Source organism: Cervus elaphus, chromosome 31 (genome assembly GCF_910594005.1).
Source record: "Cervus elaphus chromosome 31, mCerEla1.1, whole genome shotgun sequence".
NCBI classification, from domain to species: domain Eukaryota; kingdom Metazoa; phylum Chordata; class Mammalia; order Artiodactyla; family Cervidae; genus Cervus; species Cervus elaphus.
Genome location: NC_057845.1, coordinates 21565335 through 21585693, shown reverse-complemented (window position 1 = coordinate 21585693; position 20359 = coordinate 21565335). Strand labels below are relative to the sequence as shown.

Here is a 20359-nt window from a genome sequence, read left to right as displayed (position 1 = left end):
TTGTTTTTCAAAACATACTGAATTTTATGAATATTTATGTGTATACATAAATTACACTAACTTGCCAAATGTATATATAGGTTAAACATTCAGATTCATTCTCATAGACTCAGATGGATAGTTATTAAAATGCTGTTGCTTTAACATATTAATATGCAGACAGATATTTAATACTGAGTACTTATGGGGAAAATAACAGCCTCTTTCCTTAAGAAAGATTATATTTGAAGTATTAAATAGCTGAGTAATGTGTCCAAACTACTTGTATTTTGCAACAAAATTCCACTCATGTAACAAGATGTATTAGAATTAAACATTAGAATGATTAGTATATTTTTCCCTCCCCACTATAAAATCAAAAACAGAAGGACTAAAATTAGCCTTGCCTAATGGGCTTCCTGAGGAGAAGGCGATGGCACCCCACTCCAGTACTCTTGCCTGGAAAATCCCATGAACGGAGGAGCCTGGTAGGCTGTAGTCCATGGGGTCGCGAAGAGTTGGACATGACTGAGCGACTTCACTTTCACTTTTCACTTTTATGCATTGGAGAAGGAAGTGGCAACCCACTCCAGTGTTCTTGCCTGGAGAATCCCAGGGATGGGGTCGCACACAGTTGGACACGACTGAAGTGACTTAGCAGTTAGCAGCAATGGGCCTCCTGACAATGCAGGAGAAAAGGGGTTTGATTCCTGGGTTTTAAGATCCCCTGGAAGAGGGAGATATGGCAACCCACTCCAGTATTCTTGCCTGGAAAATCCCATGGACAGAGGAAACTTGCAGGCTACAGTTCATCATGTCCCAAAGAGTCCAACACGGTTGAGCCCCTGAGGACACAAGTGCACACAATGGAGACTCAGTCATATAAGAGAGATAAAAGCACTGAAATTTTCAATGCCTTGATGTCTAATAGTGCATTGAATATAGTAGATGCTCAATAAAATATCTCTATTAAATAAATAAACCTATAATTGCACTAAAGAATCAATTGCCTAAATATAATTCAATCTCATGAAGTGTAGGACAGAATCTTCTTTAGGTATCAATACTTGTGTATCTCTTCTTACCTTTTTCTTTAGACCTTGCTATATAAATAAGTGTCACCGATTTATGATTACTGAAAGCCCATAATGTACGCAATAAGGCTTGAAGTGCATAATCAGAGCCACACTTTCCCGATAGGATTTGATGAAACACTATTTTTCTGAAAGAAGTTCTGGAACAACAACAACAAAAAAATCCAAAAGGGAGTCAAATAATTCTGAGAGGGATATTATATTAAACAATCTTAAATAGGTTTCCCATATAAGATACTTTCCAGGACATTTAAAAGCTAACTATATGGTGTATCCCTAACAGGGGTGTATATTTGACACTACTTTCCAAAGTTATTTATTTAATCAACTTTGTTCATAAAATACTTAATATGACCTGATTTCAGTGATATGCTGAAGCTGGCTAAAACTAGCTTGGATGAGCTACTACTCTACTCCTTCCAAATCTCTGTTTTTAAGAGACAGCATTTTCTTGTTTGAAGTCAGCTGTGGCAGAAGTATTTGCACCATAGAAATCAGCAAATTCTACAAATCAGAGTTGTTGTTTTTTTTCCCCTTTTATCAGAATCAGTTGTTAAAGAGTTACCAGCACACCATTATCTAATTTCCTCTCACTCCCTCTTTGTAGGTAAATTATGACCACTACAAGGTCAACAGGTTCAGAAGCTTTCTATTTGTCAACCTGTCTAAAAGAAGTTTTCTATTTATCAATCTGTCTAAAATACAAAACTGTTTAAATCAATTATGAAGACTAGACATAAAGAGAAAGTCAGTCATGGAAAATAATAGACACTCCAGTTTTTCTTTAAAGATTTACCTTTTATATCAGGAAATAGTATAGTCTATCTTTCTGATTTCTCTAATTTACCTGAATAAACATCCTTATTTATTTCTTCACACTTTTTTCTAACAAAATGTTTATGTACACTGATATATAACTGTCTAATCACTCCTGAGTTCCTGACAACATATTTCTGAAAACTACCAGAGAGCTTATTAATGTGTCTCTAACTTTAACTTACTTATCATTGAATTTTTATAAAACTGAGATGGAGTATCATAAAGTAATTTATACTCTTGTATTGCATATCATTTAATTTTGGGCATATTATCAACTGTATTTACCCACTTGTCCTCCTGGGTGAGAAAACAAAAATGGAAAATCTATGAGTAGAGGAATTGAAATACACGTTTTTAACAGACAAGCCACTTAGTTCCCATTTGATCTTTTACCTATTAAATTATTTTGGGTAGGCTTCCCTTGTGGCTGAGGTAGTAAAGAATCTGCCTGCAATGTGGGAGACCTGGATTTAGTCCCTGGGTTGGGAAGATCCCCTGGAGAAGTGAAAGGCTACCCACTCCAGTACTCTGGCCTGGAGGATTCCATGGACTATATATATAGTCCATGGGGAGGCCAAGAGTCAAACACAACTGAGGAACTTTCACTCGGTCACTCACTATGGGTAGGTTATAGCTGAAATCTTTAAATATTGGGTGTATTATAAGTATAGATACTCGGCTAAGTAGTGCACGACTTAGAATCATAAATGAATTATTTTTTGGCCTTGATGCCTGAAGAATGAGTTCTATGATGACATGCTTTGAAGGGTCTCTGGGATCTATTTTGTGGCAATAAGCAGGATGATTAATATGACTGGAGAAGGGAATGGCAACCTACCCTGGTGGGCTACAGTCCATGGTGTTGCAAAGAGTCAGACATAACTGAGCAACTAACATGTACACTTACAATTTACCTTTCCGATCTCATGGACCCAAAACATTGTATTTCAGTTCACATGGCTCCCAAAGTAGGTAATTAATTTGAGTGTCTATCTTTGGGCCAAGTATTGTGCTGTTCATTGGGAATTTAAACATGATTAATACAGAGTATCTGCCTTTTGGTAGTCCACAGTAAAATGTGAAAAGAAAGCAGCTTAAATGTGCTTATATCATGAGAGAAAACCATCTGAATATAACTCTACTATAGAGCTAATATACATCTATATCATGAAAGCCAAGGATTCTATGAATTTAATCCCAGAATCTCATATGCTTTCACATAATATATGTCACAGAGAGTTTCATATTCACAAATACAGTTATGAATTGCACAATCAAGATGTGTGCACACTTGTTCGGTCTCTCAATCATGTCTGACTCTTTACAACCCCATGGACTTCAGCCCACCAGCCTCCTCTTTCCGTGGGATTCTCCAGGCAAGAATACTGGAGTGGATTTCCATGCCCTCCTCCGGGGGATCTTCTCTACGCCTCTTATGTCTCCAGCATTGGCAAGTGGACTCTACCACTGAGCCACCTGGGAAGCTACAGTCAAGATGATGAAGAAGTAATTCTTAATATATATTCAAGCAAAGGCTAAGTGGAAACAGATAAATTACAGAAACTAACTGTATAATGTTTATAAAATTGAAGAAGCAATAAACATAGCCAAGATGCTCAAAGAATGAATATTATCATAAGATAAATATCATTATATCAGACATCCAACTTAGATGATATTGTATGTGTATGTGTATTTGTATGTATGAAAAGAAATGTGTTGAAGGCACATTGATTAAGATATTACTTGTAGTTGAAAAATCATTTAAACATATTAATATCATGCTTCTGAGAAATCAACAGCCAATGAGAAGTTGTAAAAAGCTTTACTTTCTTATATCAGCCATATTGGACATAGTACACAATTCTAGCATTGGATAATTGTCTCCCCTATGCCATATAATATGGAACTCTTCTTCACAATTTTGAAAACAAATTAATGCAAAATATTTATGCATGGAAGATTAAGTAACTTCTTTAATATAAGGTTTTCAATGAAAAATAGTTTTGATTTTTGTTAGGTAACTCATACACACTATTTAAAAAGACTATTATCTTTCAGTTTTAAAGGAAAAAAATTAATTGCCCTTTCATATGTTTTAAAGAAGCTATCTTGCCTTTTTATAACAAAAAAGTTGTTATTTTTAAAAATTCTATCTAGAGAATTTAATTTATATTTCTGGACCTAGCTCAACTCTCCTCCCTTTTGAAAATGTTTTCCTTCTTTCTGGAACATCTTCACTTTCTACTTTTCGCTACCTCTTATTCACTCATATTCTCTTTCCTTCTAATTTATATTTATTATAATATTGAGTATTGTTTGTAATTTTTGCTGAGCAGAAAAAAAGTAGATGGCAATGGGAATATTTTAAAATACATATGGAAATCATCACACTCTAAAGCTATAGTAATTGAATATAAAACTCAGCTCTGAAATTTCACTTTTTAAAAAATGATTTGTCTACCTTTTAAAATACAAAATAAAATAACCTCTCACCTTTCTGAAAGGAGGGACAAACTTCCTGCTTTTTTCCATTCTCTTATCTGAGGCGTGAGTGGTACATGTGTTTATTATAAGCCATGCATAGGCTCCATTATTACCTTGTAGTGTTTGTTATTACTAACATAATATCACCAGAAGGAATTTCCCTTAATTAGCACATCACAGACTTCATATTTTGATTGAGCATCATATCCATCCTACTTAGCTATTGTATGTGTGTGTATGTGTTAACCCCCAGATGTTAACATGTGCTGAAATAGGCATATTTCAATACCTTGTTTTTACAGATGACTGCCAACTATTGTGCTTCTCTATTACTTTGTGCTCCCTTTGGTATTCTTTTTTCTCAAAGACATGATAGAATTTCTACTATGCCCAACAGACTTCTCAGATTTGTGTTAATTAAAAAGAGACTTCATTTAAATAAAAGTATATTTTTCTTTAAGGACCATATTCATGGACCTAAACTATGTTCCTGTCTAATGTGTGTGTATTATGATATCAATATTATTTGTAATAATTAATAATAGTTATTTCATTATCTCCAAGAGTAATATTTTATAACATGGTTTTATGGCTCTCTTTCCATATATAAATATACATACACATAAATCCCATATTGGGCTTCCCTGGTGGCGCTAGTGGTAAGGAATCACCTGCCAGTGCAGGAGAGGTAAGAGACACAGGTTCAATCCCCGGGTCGGGAATATCCCCCGGAGAAGGAAGTAGCTACCCACTCCAGTATTCTTGCCTGGAGAATCCCATGGTCAGAGGAGCCTGGAGGGCTACAATCCATAGGGTTGCACAGAGTTGGATGCAACTGAAGTGATTTAGCACACACGCATATCCTAAATTTTGTTTTATATATTTGCCTATGTCTATATCTATGAAGGCAGACGGATTTATATTCATTTTGTATCAGGTAAGCAGTTCACTTTAAGATTATTTCAAATCACCGGGGAATATTGTTAATATTCAGATTCTGATTCAGGTGTCTGGAATTGGAGTCTGAGCTTTTGCATTTTTAATAAGACCCCAGGGATGACAGTGTTGCTGGCCTATGGAAAACAGACTATCAAGGAGTTAGAGACTTCCTAGTAAGGACTTCAGTTTTGACTTTGTCCCTGATTCTGATCTTAACCTAGAGACTTAATCCTTTTGATTTGTTCCTTACTTATAAAATGGGTGGAATCTTGTTTCTACTGCTTCTTTATGGAATTGCTCTGTGGATCAAATTAAATTAATTTAAAGTGACCCTGATGCTGGGATAGATTGAGGGCAGGAGGAGAAGTGCATGACAGAAGATCAGATGGTTGAATGGCATCACCAACTCAATGGATGTGAGTTTGAGCAAACTCTGGGTGATGGTGAAGGACAGGCAAGTCTGACATGCTGCAGTCCATGGGGTCACAAAGAGACATGGCTGAGCAACTGAACAACAACAAGGCAAGCTTTATAACAAAAGAGCAGAGGAGGTAATATAGATATTTCTTCTTAGCCTTTGAATATTATATTTTAACCCAGTGATCTAATTTCTGTTGATCTCTGCCCATTTGGCCTGAAATGATAGGCCTAGTTTTATGACTATTTTCTAATAGTTCTTTGTTCTCCTAAATCCTTTACTTTGTGTTTATTTATTGAGGTATTAATCCAACAGCTAATGACTGAGTAGCTACTGTGCACCATACCTTGTGCCAGCTTCTAAAGATACAATGAACTTATTTCACTTCTATTATTCATTCTTTCAAATAATTTCATTTATTGATTTCAGTCTATGATTTTTTTCTTTCTTCCTTCAATAGAGTGTTGGGACCATTTATCTGAAGGTTACATTTTTTTTTTTTCTCTTTGAACCAGTTTTATCGAGTTTCAAAATGTTTTCTAATTCTCCGCTATATGGTAGATTCTCTGCAAAAGGAATAGATAATTGAAGAAGGTACAGAAGGCGCAGCCCTTTACCAAAGCATTTATATTCTACTTAGGGAATGGTATGTTTAACAAATCCTCAAACAGCTATAATAGTACAAAGCAGGGTATGACTAGTGTCATCCGACTTTGAAAAATGTTATGTGAAAGGATAAAATTCACAGCCCACTTGGGGATTTGCAAAATCTTCTTAAAGGTGGATAATTGTGATAGAAAGAGACAAGAGAAGGAAAAGGGTAGATATTAAAGATGGAAGAAATCATACCTCCCGTCTCTTTGCTTTTGTTGATGTTGAATGACTTAAATAATATGGCATGGGTAAAAAGATTTTAGAATATTTTTTTAGGTATGGTGTGTATGAGGTAAAGTTGGAAATTCTCATAGAAATCACACTGTGATGACCTTGAATGCCAGCTACCAGATCTGAATTTTTTGGGGGAGCGTTAAGGAATCTTTGAAGGTTGGTTTTCCTGTGATACATTCAAAGTCAACCTTTAATTCAAGCTTGTAGAATTTAAAAACAAATCAATTGCATGAACTCAGTTCATATCAAGCAGATTGACTACCTCCTGGTAATCTTTTGCAAGTTTCCATCAGATCGGCATGGCATCATAGACATGGTATAATGGACTGTGTGAGGACACCTGGCTGCTAGGTAAGCCCTGTGCACTAACTTGCTAGTCTGTTGACCTTAAAGAAAGCACAGACTTCTGTAAGTCTTAGGCTGTTTTTCTGCAGTTCAGTTCAGCCACTCAGTCATGTCTGACTCTTCACGACTCCATAGACTGCAGCACGCCAGGCTTCCCTGTCCATCACTGACTCCCAGAGCTTGCTCAAACTCATGTCCATCGAGTCAATGGTGCCATCCAACCATTTCATCTTCTGTCGTCCCCTTCTCCTCCGACCTTCAGTCTTTCCCTGCATCAGGGTCCTTTCCAAAATGTCAGTTTTTCACATCCAGTCGGCAAAGTATTGGAATTTCAGCTTCAGCCCTTCCAATGATTATTCCAGGACTGATTTCCTTTAGGATTGACCGGTTTGATCTCCTGGCTGTCCAAGGGACTCTCAGAAGTCTTCTCCAACACCACAACTCAAAAGCATCAATTCTTCAATGCTCAGTCTTCTTTATGGTCCAACTCTCACATCCATACATGACTACTGAAGAAAAACAGCTTTGACTAGATGGACGTTTGTCTGCAATGTAGTGTCTCTGCTTTTTTAATATGCTGTCTAGGTTTGTCATAACTTTTCTTCCAAGGGGCAAGTGTCTTTTAATTTCATGGCTGCAGTCACTACCTGCAGTGATTTGGGGGCCCAAAAAAAAATGCCCCTGTTAATGATTGGAATAATGAACTCTGCCTATTTTCAGAGGTCATCATGAGAGAGAAATGTGGTAAATAAATGTGAAAATATAAACTTTGAAAGTATAAAGGTCTGTACAAATATAAGCATTCCCCCTTTAATTTTTTTTCTATTTCTCTCCATCTCTCTTTGGAGTGGAACGTTGGAAACGGTGATCCTAACTGCCTCCTTTTCTTTCTCCATTGATTAAATGAAATATCATTTTCTTTCTCCATTGTTTTAGGACTCACTCTGCACTTTTTGAGAATATGTCTAACAATTGACTTGATTTACCTGTTCTTTTTTGGCTTCCCTGGTGGTGCAGGGGTGAAGAATTTGCCTGCCAATGCAGGAGAGGCTGGAGACTGCAAGTGCAATCCTTGGGTTGGGAAGATCCCCTAGAGAAGGAAATGATAACCCATTCCAGTATTCTTGCCTAGGAAATCCCATGGAGAGGAGCCTGGTGGGCTATAGTCCACAGGATCACAAAGAGTCAGACACAACTGAACAAGCACACACACTCTTTTATACTTTTTCAAAACCTGAAAATCATCCATAAAGGTTCTCTTTTTCTTTTATCCTGTAATGATTTTTTTTCATATACAGACTGTACTAATTGCATCATCAATCTGACCTCTTAGCTTATATATCACCTCTTAAAATATTCACCAATGACAAGCCATGGGACCACCCCCCACCACCACCAATGGGATCATTCACTATCCTCCTTTATTTGCTTTATGTCACTTTTCATTACCTTCAATTACTTTCTGCTTGTATTTTTATATACTGTATGTCTTGAGTCAATACAATTTTATTAGTTCATTATGTGACATGACAGTATGATAGCAACATAGAATCTGTACAGTGTGTATGTTCTTAAGGAGACAAACAGTAATAAATATTGATAACAATAAATGGCAGCCCACTCCAGTATTCTTGCCTGGGAAATCCGACGGACAGAGGAACTTGACGGGCCACAGTTCCTGGATTCACAAAAGAGTTGGACACAACTTAGTGATCAAGCAACAACAGCTATGTATAAACGTCAGGTGATTAAAAAGAAGAATGTGCTACAAAGAAGAGAGTAAGCTGAAGATTACACGGGAAACATTAGGCCATTCTGTGTTAGACACTCAGGGCAGGTCCCTGTCAGGGGCTGCTTATTCAAAGAGCGGAGTAAGGGACCAAGAAAAGCTATATATGACAAACCCACAGCAAGCATCACCCTCAATGGTGAAAAATTGAAAGCATTTCCCCTGAAATCAGGAACAAGACAAGGGTGCCCACTCTCACCACTACTGTTCAACATAGTGTTGGAAGTTTTGGCCACAGCAATCAGAGCAGAAAAAGAAGTAAAAGGAATCCAGATAGGAAAAGAAGAAGTGAAACTCTCACTGTTTGCAGATGACATGATCCTCTATATAGAAAACCCTAAAGACTCTACCAGAAAATTACTAGAACTAATCAATGAATATAGTAAAGTTGCAGGATATAAAATTAACACACAGAAATCCCTTGCATTCCTATATACTAACAATGAAAAAACAGAAAGAGAAATTAAGGAAACAATACCATTCACCATTGCAACAAAAAGAATAAAATACTTAGGAGTATATCTACCTAAAGAAACAAAAGACCTATACATAGAAAACTATAAAACACTGATGAAAGAAATCAAAGAGGACACAAACAGATGGAGAAACATACCGTGTTCATGGATTGGAAGAATCAATATTGTCAAAATGGCTATTCTACCCAAAGCAATCTATAGATTCAATGCAATCCCTATCAAGCTACCAACGGTATTTTTCACAGAACTAGACCAAAGAATTTCACAATTTGTATGGAAATACAAAAAACCTCGAATAGCCAAAGTAATCTTGAAAAAGAAGAATGGAACTGGAGGAATCAACCTGCCTGACTTCAGACTCTACTACAAAGCCACAGTCATCAAGACAGTGTGGTACTGGCACAAAGACAGAAATATAGACCAATGGAACAGAATAGAAAGCCCAGAGATAAATCCACGAACCTATGGACACCTTATCTTTGACAAAGGAGGCAAGGATATACAATGGAAAAAAGACAACCTCTTTAACAAGTGGTGCTGGGAAAACTGGTCAACCACTTGCAAAAGAATGAAACTAGAACACTTTCTAACACCATACACAAAAATAAACTCAAAATGGATTAAAGATCTAAATGTAAGACCAGAAACTATAAAACTCCTAGAGGAGAACATAGGCAAAACACTCTCCGACATAAATCACAGCAAGATCCTCTATGACCCACCTCCCAGAATATTGGAAATAAAAGCAAAACTAAACAAATGGGATCTAATGAAACTTAAAAGCTTTTGCACTACAAAAGAAACTATAAGTAAGGTGAAAAGACAGCCCTCAGATTGGGAGAAAATAATAGCAAATGAAGAAACAGACAAAGGATTAATCTCAAAAATATACAAGCAACTCCTGCAGCTCAATTCCAGAAAAATAAATGACCCAATCAAAAAATGGGCCAGAGAACTAAACAGACATTTCTCCAAAGAAGACATACAGATGGCTAACAAACACATGAAAAGGTGCTCAACATCACTCATTATTAGAGAAATGCAAATCAAAACCACAATGAGGTACCATTACACACCAGTCAGGATGGCTGCTATCCAAAAGTCTACAAGCAATAAATGCTGGAGAGGCTGTGGAGAAAAGGGAACCCTCTTACACTGTTGGTGGGAATGCAAACTAGTACAGCCACTATGGAAAACAGTGTGGAGATTCCTTAAAAAACTGGAAATAGAACTGCCATATGACCCAGCAATACCACTTCTGGGCATACACACTGAGGAAACCAGATCTGAAAGAGACACATGCACCCCAATGTTCATCGCAGCACTGTTTATAATAGCCAGGACATGGAAGCAACCTAGATGCCCATCAGCAGATGAATGGATAAGGAAGCTGTGGTACATATACACCATGGAATTTTACTCAGCCGTCAAAAAGAATTCATTTGAACCAGTCCTAATGAGATGGATGAAACTGGAGCCCCTTATACAGAGTGAAGTAAGCCAGAAAGATAAAGAACATTACAGCATACTAACACATATATATGGAATTTAGAAAGATGGTAACGATAACCCTATATGCAAAACAGAAAAAGAGACACAGAAATACAGAACAGACTTTTGAACTCTGTGGGAGAAGGTGAGGGTGGGATGTTTCAAAAGAACAGCATGTATACTATCTATGGTGAAACAGATCACCAGCCCAGGTTGGATGCATGAGACAAGTGCTCCGGCCTGGTGCACTGGGAAGACCCAGAGGAATCGGGTGGAGAGGGAGATGGGAGGGGGGATCGGGATGGGGAATACGTGTAAATCTATGGCTGATTCATATCAATGTATGACAAAACCCACTGGAAAAAAAAATAAATAAAAAAAAAAGAAAAAAAAAAAAGAATAAACAGAAATATAATTTTTATAATATAAAAAAAAAAAAAAAAAAAAAAGAACACATGTAGGCAAAAAGGGTTCCAAGCAGGAGAAAAGTGAGAACTGAGAGTATTCTGTCTGTCTTTCTCCCAGTCTTTCTTCCTCCCATCTTCCTTCCTGCCTACCTGCCTTATTTCCTCCCTCCTTCCCTCTTTTTTCTCTTTCTCCGTCCCTCTTTCCTTCCTTCTTTCTCTCCCTTTTTCTTCCTCTTCCTTTTCTCCTCCTTTTCCTTCATTGCTCCCTTGATTACTTTCCTGTCTGCCTGCCTTCTTTCTCTTCTTCTTCCTCCTCTTTCATTTCTTTCTTGCTTGCTTTCCTTCTTTCCATCCTCCCTGTCTCCACACATCCTTCCCTCCTTCATTATTTTGTTTCTCTCCTTTTCCTTTCTTTTGTAAAGTTATAACTATTTATTGTTTATTAAAGTTGTAGATAAACATTTAGCATGTGAAGTTCTTTACAGGAGTCCAAGTGATAGATGATGATGACTTAGACCAGAGTGGTAGTGAAGGAGAAGATAGGAAGTGGTCAAGTTCTGCAAGCAATCTTCAAAGGAAGCAGAGACAAGCAGCTTTGCTCAATGATTGAGAAAATGCTTGAGAGAATGATGCACCAAGGGTGATTTCTAGGTTACTCAATTAAGTAATTGAGAGTGTCAATGGCAATGACTTCAAGAACAGTTTTGGGAGTGTCAAGAATTTGGTTTTGTACATGTAATGATTGGGATGTTTATTTGGCCTATCCAAATGGAGATATCTTGTAGACATTTGAATATTTGCGCCTGGCACTCAGGGAAGAAGTCTGGATTAGTGATATCAGTTTGAGTATCATTTCTAAAGAGAATGGTAAGCACCTGTTCTTCATAATTTAAATGGGGACTATTGGCATGTCAGTTTTTCAAGGTTTTCATGCAGAGTAGAGAAGCCATGTTATTACATGGCTGTTGCATCTTGTTGAGATTGCTGAGTCAGTTTTTTTCTCTTGGTACATTTTTTAAATAATAATTTCTGTAACTAAGTAAAATTTGCCATGAATTGATTAAAGCCCGGTTTGTTGTTTCCCCAATTCGATTTCATACTTATGCTTCTTGGAACCAATCAGCTACAGTCATCATTTCTCAAAAGTCTGGATCCAGGACTCAGAACTGCCTGCATCAGAATTAAATGGCTGTATTTTAAAACATAGAATCCTGCACTCAAATACTGAATCATATTAGTCTGGGGACCCAGGAATCTACATGATTATTAACATGCACATGAACATTTAGCCACTTGTACTATGGCATATAAAGTATATTATTTTTTTAAAAAATCTTTTTTAGACTCTTTCATTTTAAAAAGTTTTTAATGATTGTTTGTATTGCTTACATATTAAATCTGCCAACTCATATTCCAAGTTGCTTAGATTAGAATTGATTTTAATCAGAAAGATGAAATCATGAGTTGAGCAACATAATGATGAAACTAATTTGTCATTCCTTTTTTTTCTTTCAAACAGTATAGTTTCAGGGTATACAGCAGCTTTGGGGGAACTTTCCAGGAGGCACAGCGGTAAAGAATCCACCTGTCAATGCCAGTGACTTAAGAGAAACATGTTTGGTCCCAGGGTCAGGAAGATCCCCTGGAGGAGGACATGGCAACCCACTCCAGTATTTTTGCCTGGAGAATCCCATGGACAGAGGAGCCTGGTGGGCTACAGTCCATGGGGTCACAGAAAGTTGGCATGACTGAGCGACTGAAGATGCAGGGACACAGATTTAGGATATACTGTTCCAATAGAAAAACTTGGTTTTGATGGTAGATATTGAATTGCTGTGGTAATTTAAAATGTTTGCGAAGTATTTTTGATTCTCCCGTGCTCTGGGCATGTAATAGAATTGTGTTGCATTTCCTAGTCCTCTTGTGATTTAAGTGGTCACAGAAAAGGAGGCGAGGCCAATAAGTACTGTTCCTGGGGCCAGAACATTTAATCATCAGTGTTCCTTCATCTTACATCTTTACCTGTACTTGAGATGGAGGCTGCCCTATTATCCGACTTTGCTGAGTTTTTGCGATGAGCAGAGCTCCTCTGCCCATCTGCAATAACAGTGCGAATCAGAAATGCAGCTTTGCAATTTTAAGCCACTAGAATGGGGACTGGCTATTACTGTAGCACAATCTACTTTCTCTAGCAGAACTGAGTTACCTGGGCCTGAGTTATCTCCCTTTCAAAAGGCTCATATTGTGAACTGACTGAATCAACCTATGTTACCTTATTCTTCAACAAATGTCAGTTCAGTTCAGTTCAGTTCAGTTGCTCAGTCATGCCTCACTCTTTGCGACCCCATAGACTGCAGCACGCTAGGCTTCCCTGTCCATCACCGACTACCAGAGTTTGCTCAAACTCATGTCCATTGAGTCGGTGAAGCCATCTAACCATCTCATCCTCTGTCATCCCCTTCTCCTCCTGTCTCCAAGCTTTCCCTGCATCAGGGTCTTTTCCAGTTCTTTGCATCAGGTGGCCAAAGTGTTGTCACAAATGTCAGGGATTGTGTCAATATACATCTCTTCTCTTATAACCTTGCTACTAGACAGCATATTAAAAAGCAGAGACACTACTTTACCAACAAAGGTCCATCTAGTCAAAGCTATCATTCTTCCAGTAGTCATGTATGGATGTGAGAGTTGGACTATAAAGAAAGCTGAGCACAGAAGAACTGATGCTTGTGAACGGTGGTATTGGATAAGACTCTTGAGAGTCCCTTGGATTACAAGGAGATCTAACCAGTCCATCCTAAAGGAAATCAGTCCGGAATATTCATTGGAAGGACTGATGCTGAAGCAGAAACTCCAGTACTTTGGCCACTTGATGTGATGAACTGACTCATTTGAAAAGACCCTGATGCTGGGAAATATTGAAATGGGAGGAGAAGGGGATGACAGAGGAGATGGTTGGATGGCATCACTGACGCGATGGACATGAGTTTGAGTAAGTTCTGGGAGTTGGTGATGGACAGGGAAGTTTGGTGTTTTGCAGTCCATGGGGTCACAGATAGTCAGACATGACTGAGCAACTGAACTGAACTGAACCAGACAGTTTGTTTGAAAAACAAACAAAAAGCAAAATAAGTTGCACACCAACTTCTGAAAATGCACACAGTTATATTACCCTTCAGGTACAAAATCTGTCAAGCAGTCCATTTCAATAATCTGGCGGTGGTTTCCTCTTCTCCTTACAGCTTGTCATTCAGCACTTAGTAGGAAAGGTTCGCTGCTGAACTGGCGGTCAGGAGAATGAGCCTTGTGGCAATACCAGGTGAAGGAGCCTCCTTCTAAGTGAAGGGATGGGTCATAAATTAAGTAGAATTCTAGATCTAGAGTTTCAAAGATATTAGCCTCTTAGCCTTCAGTTCAGTTCAGTTCATTTCTCAGTCATGTCCGACTCTTTGTGACCCCATGAACTGCAGCCCACGCCAGGCTTCCCTGTCCATCACCAACTCCCAGAGTTCACCCAAACTCATGTCCATTGAGTCGGTGATGCCATCCAGCCATCTCATCCTCTGTCGTCCCCTTCTCCTCCTGCCCCCAATCCCTCCCAGCATCAGGGTCTTTTCCAATGAGTCAGCTCTTTGCATCAGGTGGCCAAAGTATTGGAGTTTCAGCTTCAGCATCAGTCCTTCCAATGAATACCCAGGACTGATCTCCTTTAGGATGGACTGGTTGGATCTCCTTGCAGTCCAAGGGACTCTCAATAGTCTTCTCCAACACCACAGTTCAAAGGCATCAATTCTTCTGTGTTCAGCTTTCTTTATAGTCCAACTCTCACATCCATATATGAGCACAGGAAAAGCCATAGACTTGACTAGATGGACCTTTGTGGACAAAGTAATGTCTCAGCTTTTTAATATGCTATCTAGGTTGGTCATAGCTTTCCTTCCAAGGAGTAAGCGTCTTTTTATTTGATGGCTGCAGTCAGCATCTGCAGTGATTTCGGAGCCCCCAAAAATAAAGTCTGACACTGTTTCCACTGTTTCCCCATCTATTTGCCATGAAGTGATGGGACCAGATGCCATGGTCTTAATTTTCTGAATGTTGAGTTTTAAGCCAACTTTTTCACTCTCCTCTTTCACTTTAATCAAGAGGCTCTTTAGTTCTTCTTCACTTTCTACCATAACGGTGGTGTCATCTGCATATCTGAGGTTGCTGATATTTCTCCCGGCAATCTTGATTCCAGCTTGTGCTTCATCCAGTCCAGCATTTCTCATGATATACTCTGCCTGTATACTGGGACTTCTGTTTGCACAATGGGGCGATCTGTGCGTGCTCAGTCAGCTATGTACAGCTCTGTGTGACCCTGTGGACTGTAGCCCTCCAGGCTCCTCTGTCCATGGGATTCTCCAGTTAAGAATACGGGAGTGAGTTGCCTTCTCCAGTTCCAGAGGATCTTCCCAACCCAGGGATCAAACCTGTGGGGTCTTCTGCATCTTCTACATCTCAGGCAGATTCTTTACCCCTGAGGCACCCGGGAAACCCGATGGGGAGATGCTTACCCAGTATTTCTAGCCAGATCACATTTTGATCACCATTGTCTCACCAATGAAAAATTGTCACCGCTCTTTGTAAATCACCAACCTCTCATGTAAAATTAACAGAGCAGTATTTGGAAATTCCCTGGAGTGCAAACAGATGACTGTTTAAAGAAGATGTGGTACATACACACAATGGAATATTACTCAGCCATAAAAGAGAGTGTAATTGGCTCATTTGTAGAGATGTGGATGGATCCAGAGTCTATCATACAGAGTGAAGTAAGTCAGAAATAGAAAAATAAAGCATATATTAATGCATGTATGTGGAATCTAGAAAAATGGTACAGGTGAACCTGTTTCTAGGGCAAGAATAGAGACTCAGATGAAGAGAAGAGACTTGTAGACACAGCAGGGGAAGGGAAAGCTGGGGTGAATTGGGAGATTAGGATTGATCTGTATATACACCCCATGTGTAAAATCGATAACTAGTGGGAACCTGGTGTATAGCACAGGAAGCTCAGCCCAGTGCCCTGAGATGTCCTAGAAGGGTGGGGTGGGGTGGGGGTGGAGGTAGGTCCCAGAGAGGGGGGATATATGTGTACATATAATTGATTCTCCTCATTGGATAGGGCCTCCCCGGTGGCTCAGGATCCACCTGCAATGCAGGAAACCCAGGTTCAACCCTGGGATCAGGAAGATACTCTAGAGAAGGGAATGGCGACTTACTCCAGTATTCTCGCCTGCAGAATTTCATGGACAGAGGAGTCTGGCGGGCTACAGTCCAAGGGTTCACAGAGACTCAGACACAGCTGAGCAATGAACACTATCACTTCATTGTTCAGCAGAAACTAACACATCATTGTAATATTATATATCAATAAAAAATAATAAGGTAGATTACAGGCACTAACAGAATTTATTATGGGTTTTAGGTTTTTTTCTCTATGTTCTACTAGAAGACCAGAGCTTACACTACTTTACTTAAGTAATATGAATCTAGTGGTACATGATATTTAAAACTTTAGACTCTCTCAATATTTTTGTTATTCATGTTGGTTCAAAATGCATAAAGAGTTATTTGTAGTTTTTTAAGTGAAAAATATATATTTAAACTGTTTACATATTGTGTACAGTTTTTTTTTTTAAACAGAGAACAGTCTACATTGACTTAAAGTCCTGAAACATTCAGTTATAAGTTTTGATTCTGCTGTCTTCTTTCTGCATACTCATGGTCTGGAAAGGAGACTAGCCTTCTTTAATGTTTTAGTTTCCAAATACTTTGCCAATTATGAATGAACTAGGTCAAAAGAGGAAAACATTCTTTCTACAGACTACATGAATATTCTGCTGTTTGAAAAACTGGACTAGCCCATCAATCATGTTGTTAATATTGTAGATTCTCACAGAGTTGAAATATAGCCTGTAAAACCTCATCTGTAAGCATGTGTTTTCCAAAATCTTCACCTCATTTAAAATTATTTTAGTTACTGCTATGGATAAACAATTTCTGGATACCTATGACAGCAAATAGTATTGGTGAGGAAGTTAATTATAAACAGAATATATAAAATGACATTTTAAAACATTTCTAAAAAACAGAATAGTTTTAAATATTGAAATTTTAGATATTACACTTAGTTATGATTATTTTAAAGTAAGATTTAAAAATAAAGCTGTATTTAAAAATTAGCATTCTACTAATAACCCCTGTGATTCAAAAAACTTTTTAATATGAAATTGAAAATATTAAACAACTTAATGGTGATGTTTTATAGATTCACCCACATGACAATCTTTTGTCTGTAAAATATTTGTGGTATTTTAGCAACAACGATAGCAATAAAAATAGCAAGAGTACAATTTGAAGTCAATTTATGTAAACTTAACTTTGGCTGGAAATGTTTAATATTTTTACTAATGTTAATCTCTGTGAATTTTGACATTTGGAAGTTTTATACTTTCAAATTTAGAAGGCAGACCTACAATGAATTGTATTGATTATTCCTAGCAGCATACTTTGTTGATAACATTATTGTGCAGTAATTTTTAGGGAATCCAAGAGGAAGGCTATTTTTACTACAGGGAACATGGTTCCAACTAACAGCATGTAAACCATATTTAAATTTTTTAGACTCCCATTTTAAAAAGGACATTTTGGTTTTAAGATTTTTTTTTAATAAATGTAAATCGATCCCTTTGAATGTATGTTAGTTCATGGAAATTTTTTAAATTTCAGCTTTGTTGAGCTATAATTAATATAAAATTGTAAGATACTTAAGATAAACATGGTGCTGATTAGCTATGTGTATATATTGTGAAAAGATTCCTCTCATCTAGTAGATAAACGCATCCATCAGCTCACCTATGTATCTCATATTTAATTTATTTTTGGTGAGAACACTTAAATTGTACTCTCAGCATAGTTCACGGAAATTTTTAATGAAGACCCTGTCTTGATATATTTATTTTCTTTTTAGGTTATTTATCATTAAAATGGCATTGTAAAAGGATGACTCAGAAGTTAACAGTAAGTCTTAATTATTTCAAAGAAGTGTCATTTTAATATTGTACTATAACAAGTTATACCATTTGTGGTAATTTTTTTTCCCTTCTAATTTTGTATGTTAGTGTAGGGCGTAGAATGTGACCAGAACTCCTAGACCTCAAAGTATATTTTTCTGTGAAGCCAAAATATTTTTACTAAACTATCCTAGTCAATAATTTTTGGATTTGGCAAGTTTCAGGGCAGTCCTGTTTTTGAGAAAAGTCAATGAAAGTATTTCCCTTCTAATTCAATATCCTTTTTATCCTGAAACCGTTTTTCCTTTTGGTGCAAATAGTTACGAAGTCAGTATTTTGATAGTAACAATAATATATTCTGTTATTTTTTTCTGTGCTGAAAATAGTTAATGATTAGACTGGACTTAAGCGTTTGTCAGCCAGAAAACCTACTTACTAAACTGAATAAAATAGGTGTGATTAAAAATCCTTTCTTTTTTTAATTGAGTTATATGACCCTGGTTAGCTATACATTTACATCTAATATTTATATATTACAGTTACTGTTTCAAACTATGAGTCTTCATGTTTTTAATAAACTATTTTGATCACCCATATGTTTTCTTCTGAAATGGATATACACCATATGCAATGGACTGGAGAAATTATTTGGCTTTTTCTCATGATTCAATAGAATAATTTAAAATATCTGCTCTGGCAAAATTGTCAACCAATACTTTAATGAAGTGCAATTTTTTTTTTTGAAGTGCAATTTTAATGTAACAGATTTTCTTCCTCTCCTGACATTAAGATATACTTTTTTGCTTATAACATTTCTTAACCAAAGACAGTTGATACAAAAAAAATACTTAGGATAGACTTAGAAATAAAATACAGAAAAGTAATGTTGAATTAAAAACAGATGGCAAATTTAAGTATATGGGTATTCACGTAAAAATACACACACATAGAGATTATCTGTATGTATATAATTATATATCATTGTATATTTTACAGATATGTAAGTATGTATTATATGAATATAAAATGATATAACATTGCTTTAAATAAATTATATAAGTATATATGTAAATTATGTAAGTATATATATTTAAATCTATGTAATTATGTAAGTATATAATTGTAAAATCAGTATGTTAAAACTCAAAACAGATTCTTGTAAGAGAAAGCTACTTACCCTTTCCTTCTCTTAATCCCCTCCTCTTTCTGAGGCAGCCAGTGCCAAAGCTGACATGGGCTCCTCCACCTCATTTTTGTGAGCTTCTCTAAACTCAGAAAGCGCAGTTGCACACTTTTGTCTTTTTTGTCAAAAAGATTTTTTGTTTGTTTGTTTTTATAAGCGAACTACCAAGAATATTGCTCTTTAGCTTGTTGGTTTTTTTTTTTTTTTTCATAGTTGTCCCTTCAGGTTAATATAGGTAATATTCCACACTACGGAGCACTGACTTTTAATTAAAGAAAATAAAAATCTGCATGTTTAGTGTCCTCCCTCTTTCACAGCCCTAGATTAGAAGGCACAGATTGTGCTATGAAAGGCAAATCTCACTGATCCTTTAACTCCAAAATAAGTATCCAAAATGACTTGAGGCCTATATTAGAGCTGGATATCAAGATTTAAGAAAGAAAGTGAAGTTGCTCAGTCGTGTCCGACACTTTGCGACCCCGTACACTGTAGCCTACGAGGCTCCTCCATCCATGGGATTCTCCAGGCAAGAGTACTGGAGTGGGTTGCTATTTCCTTCTCCAGGGGATCTTCCCGACCCAGAGACTGAACCCAGGTCTCCTGCATTGCAGGCGGTCGCTTTACCCTGTGAGCCCGCTAGATCACATGTGGATCAGTGAGCTCTTGCAATGTGCTCCGTGTGATCTAGTGGTATCCATTGCCAACCATATGGGATGCACACAACAGGATACACACTGCCTTGCTTCAGTATAACGACGATTGCCTTCATCAGACATAACATCTGATGAAAACAAAAATCACAGTATAAAAATGTGATTCAGTATAAATGAATGCATTTAGGGGATGGGTTTGCTAATTGTTCTAATCTTCTACTGATGGTTTAAAACATTTCGGGATTCTCTTTAGACCAAGATTAGGCATAATGTGGAGAGCAGAAATGCATTAAGCCATTGCTGTTGCTGTTTTGTCGCTAAGTCGTGTCCGACACTTTTGTG

At 37.2% G+C, this 20359-nt stretch overlaps 1 protein-coding gene across 8 annotated transcripts in view; it reads left to right on the top strand.

Moving 5' to 3' along the window:
• Positions 1-20359, top strand: part of LOC122687327 — a 716827-nt gene that overhangs the window by 330202 nt on the left and 366266 nt on the right. For 4 of the 8 annotated variants that reach the window (XR_006339102.1, XR_006339112.1, XM_043892695.1 and 1 more), the window contains one exon: positions 18139-18188. The exons of the other annotated variants lie outside the window; for them this stretch is intronic. Coding sequence is in view for 2 of the 4 variants with exons in the window: in XM_043892695.1 (XP_043748630.1) it covers positions 18139-18188 (50 nt within the window). In the remaining 2 variants the exon portion in view is untranslated. The remainder of the gene's footprint in view (positions 1-18138; positions 18189-20359) is intronic. 8 annotated transcript variants of the gene reach the window in all.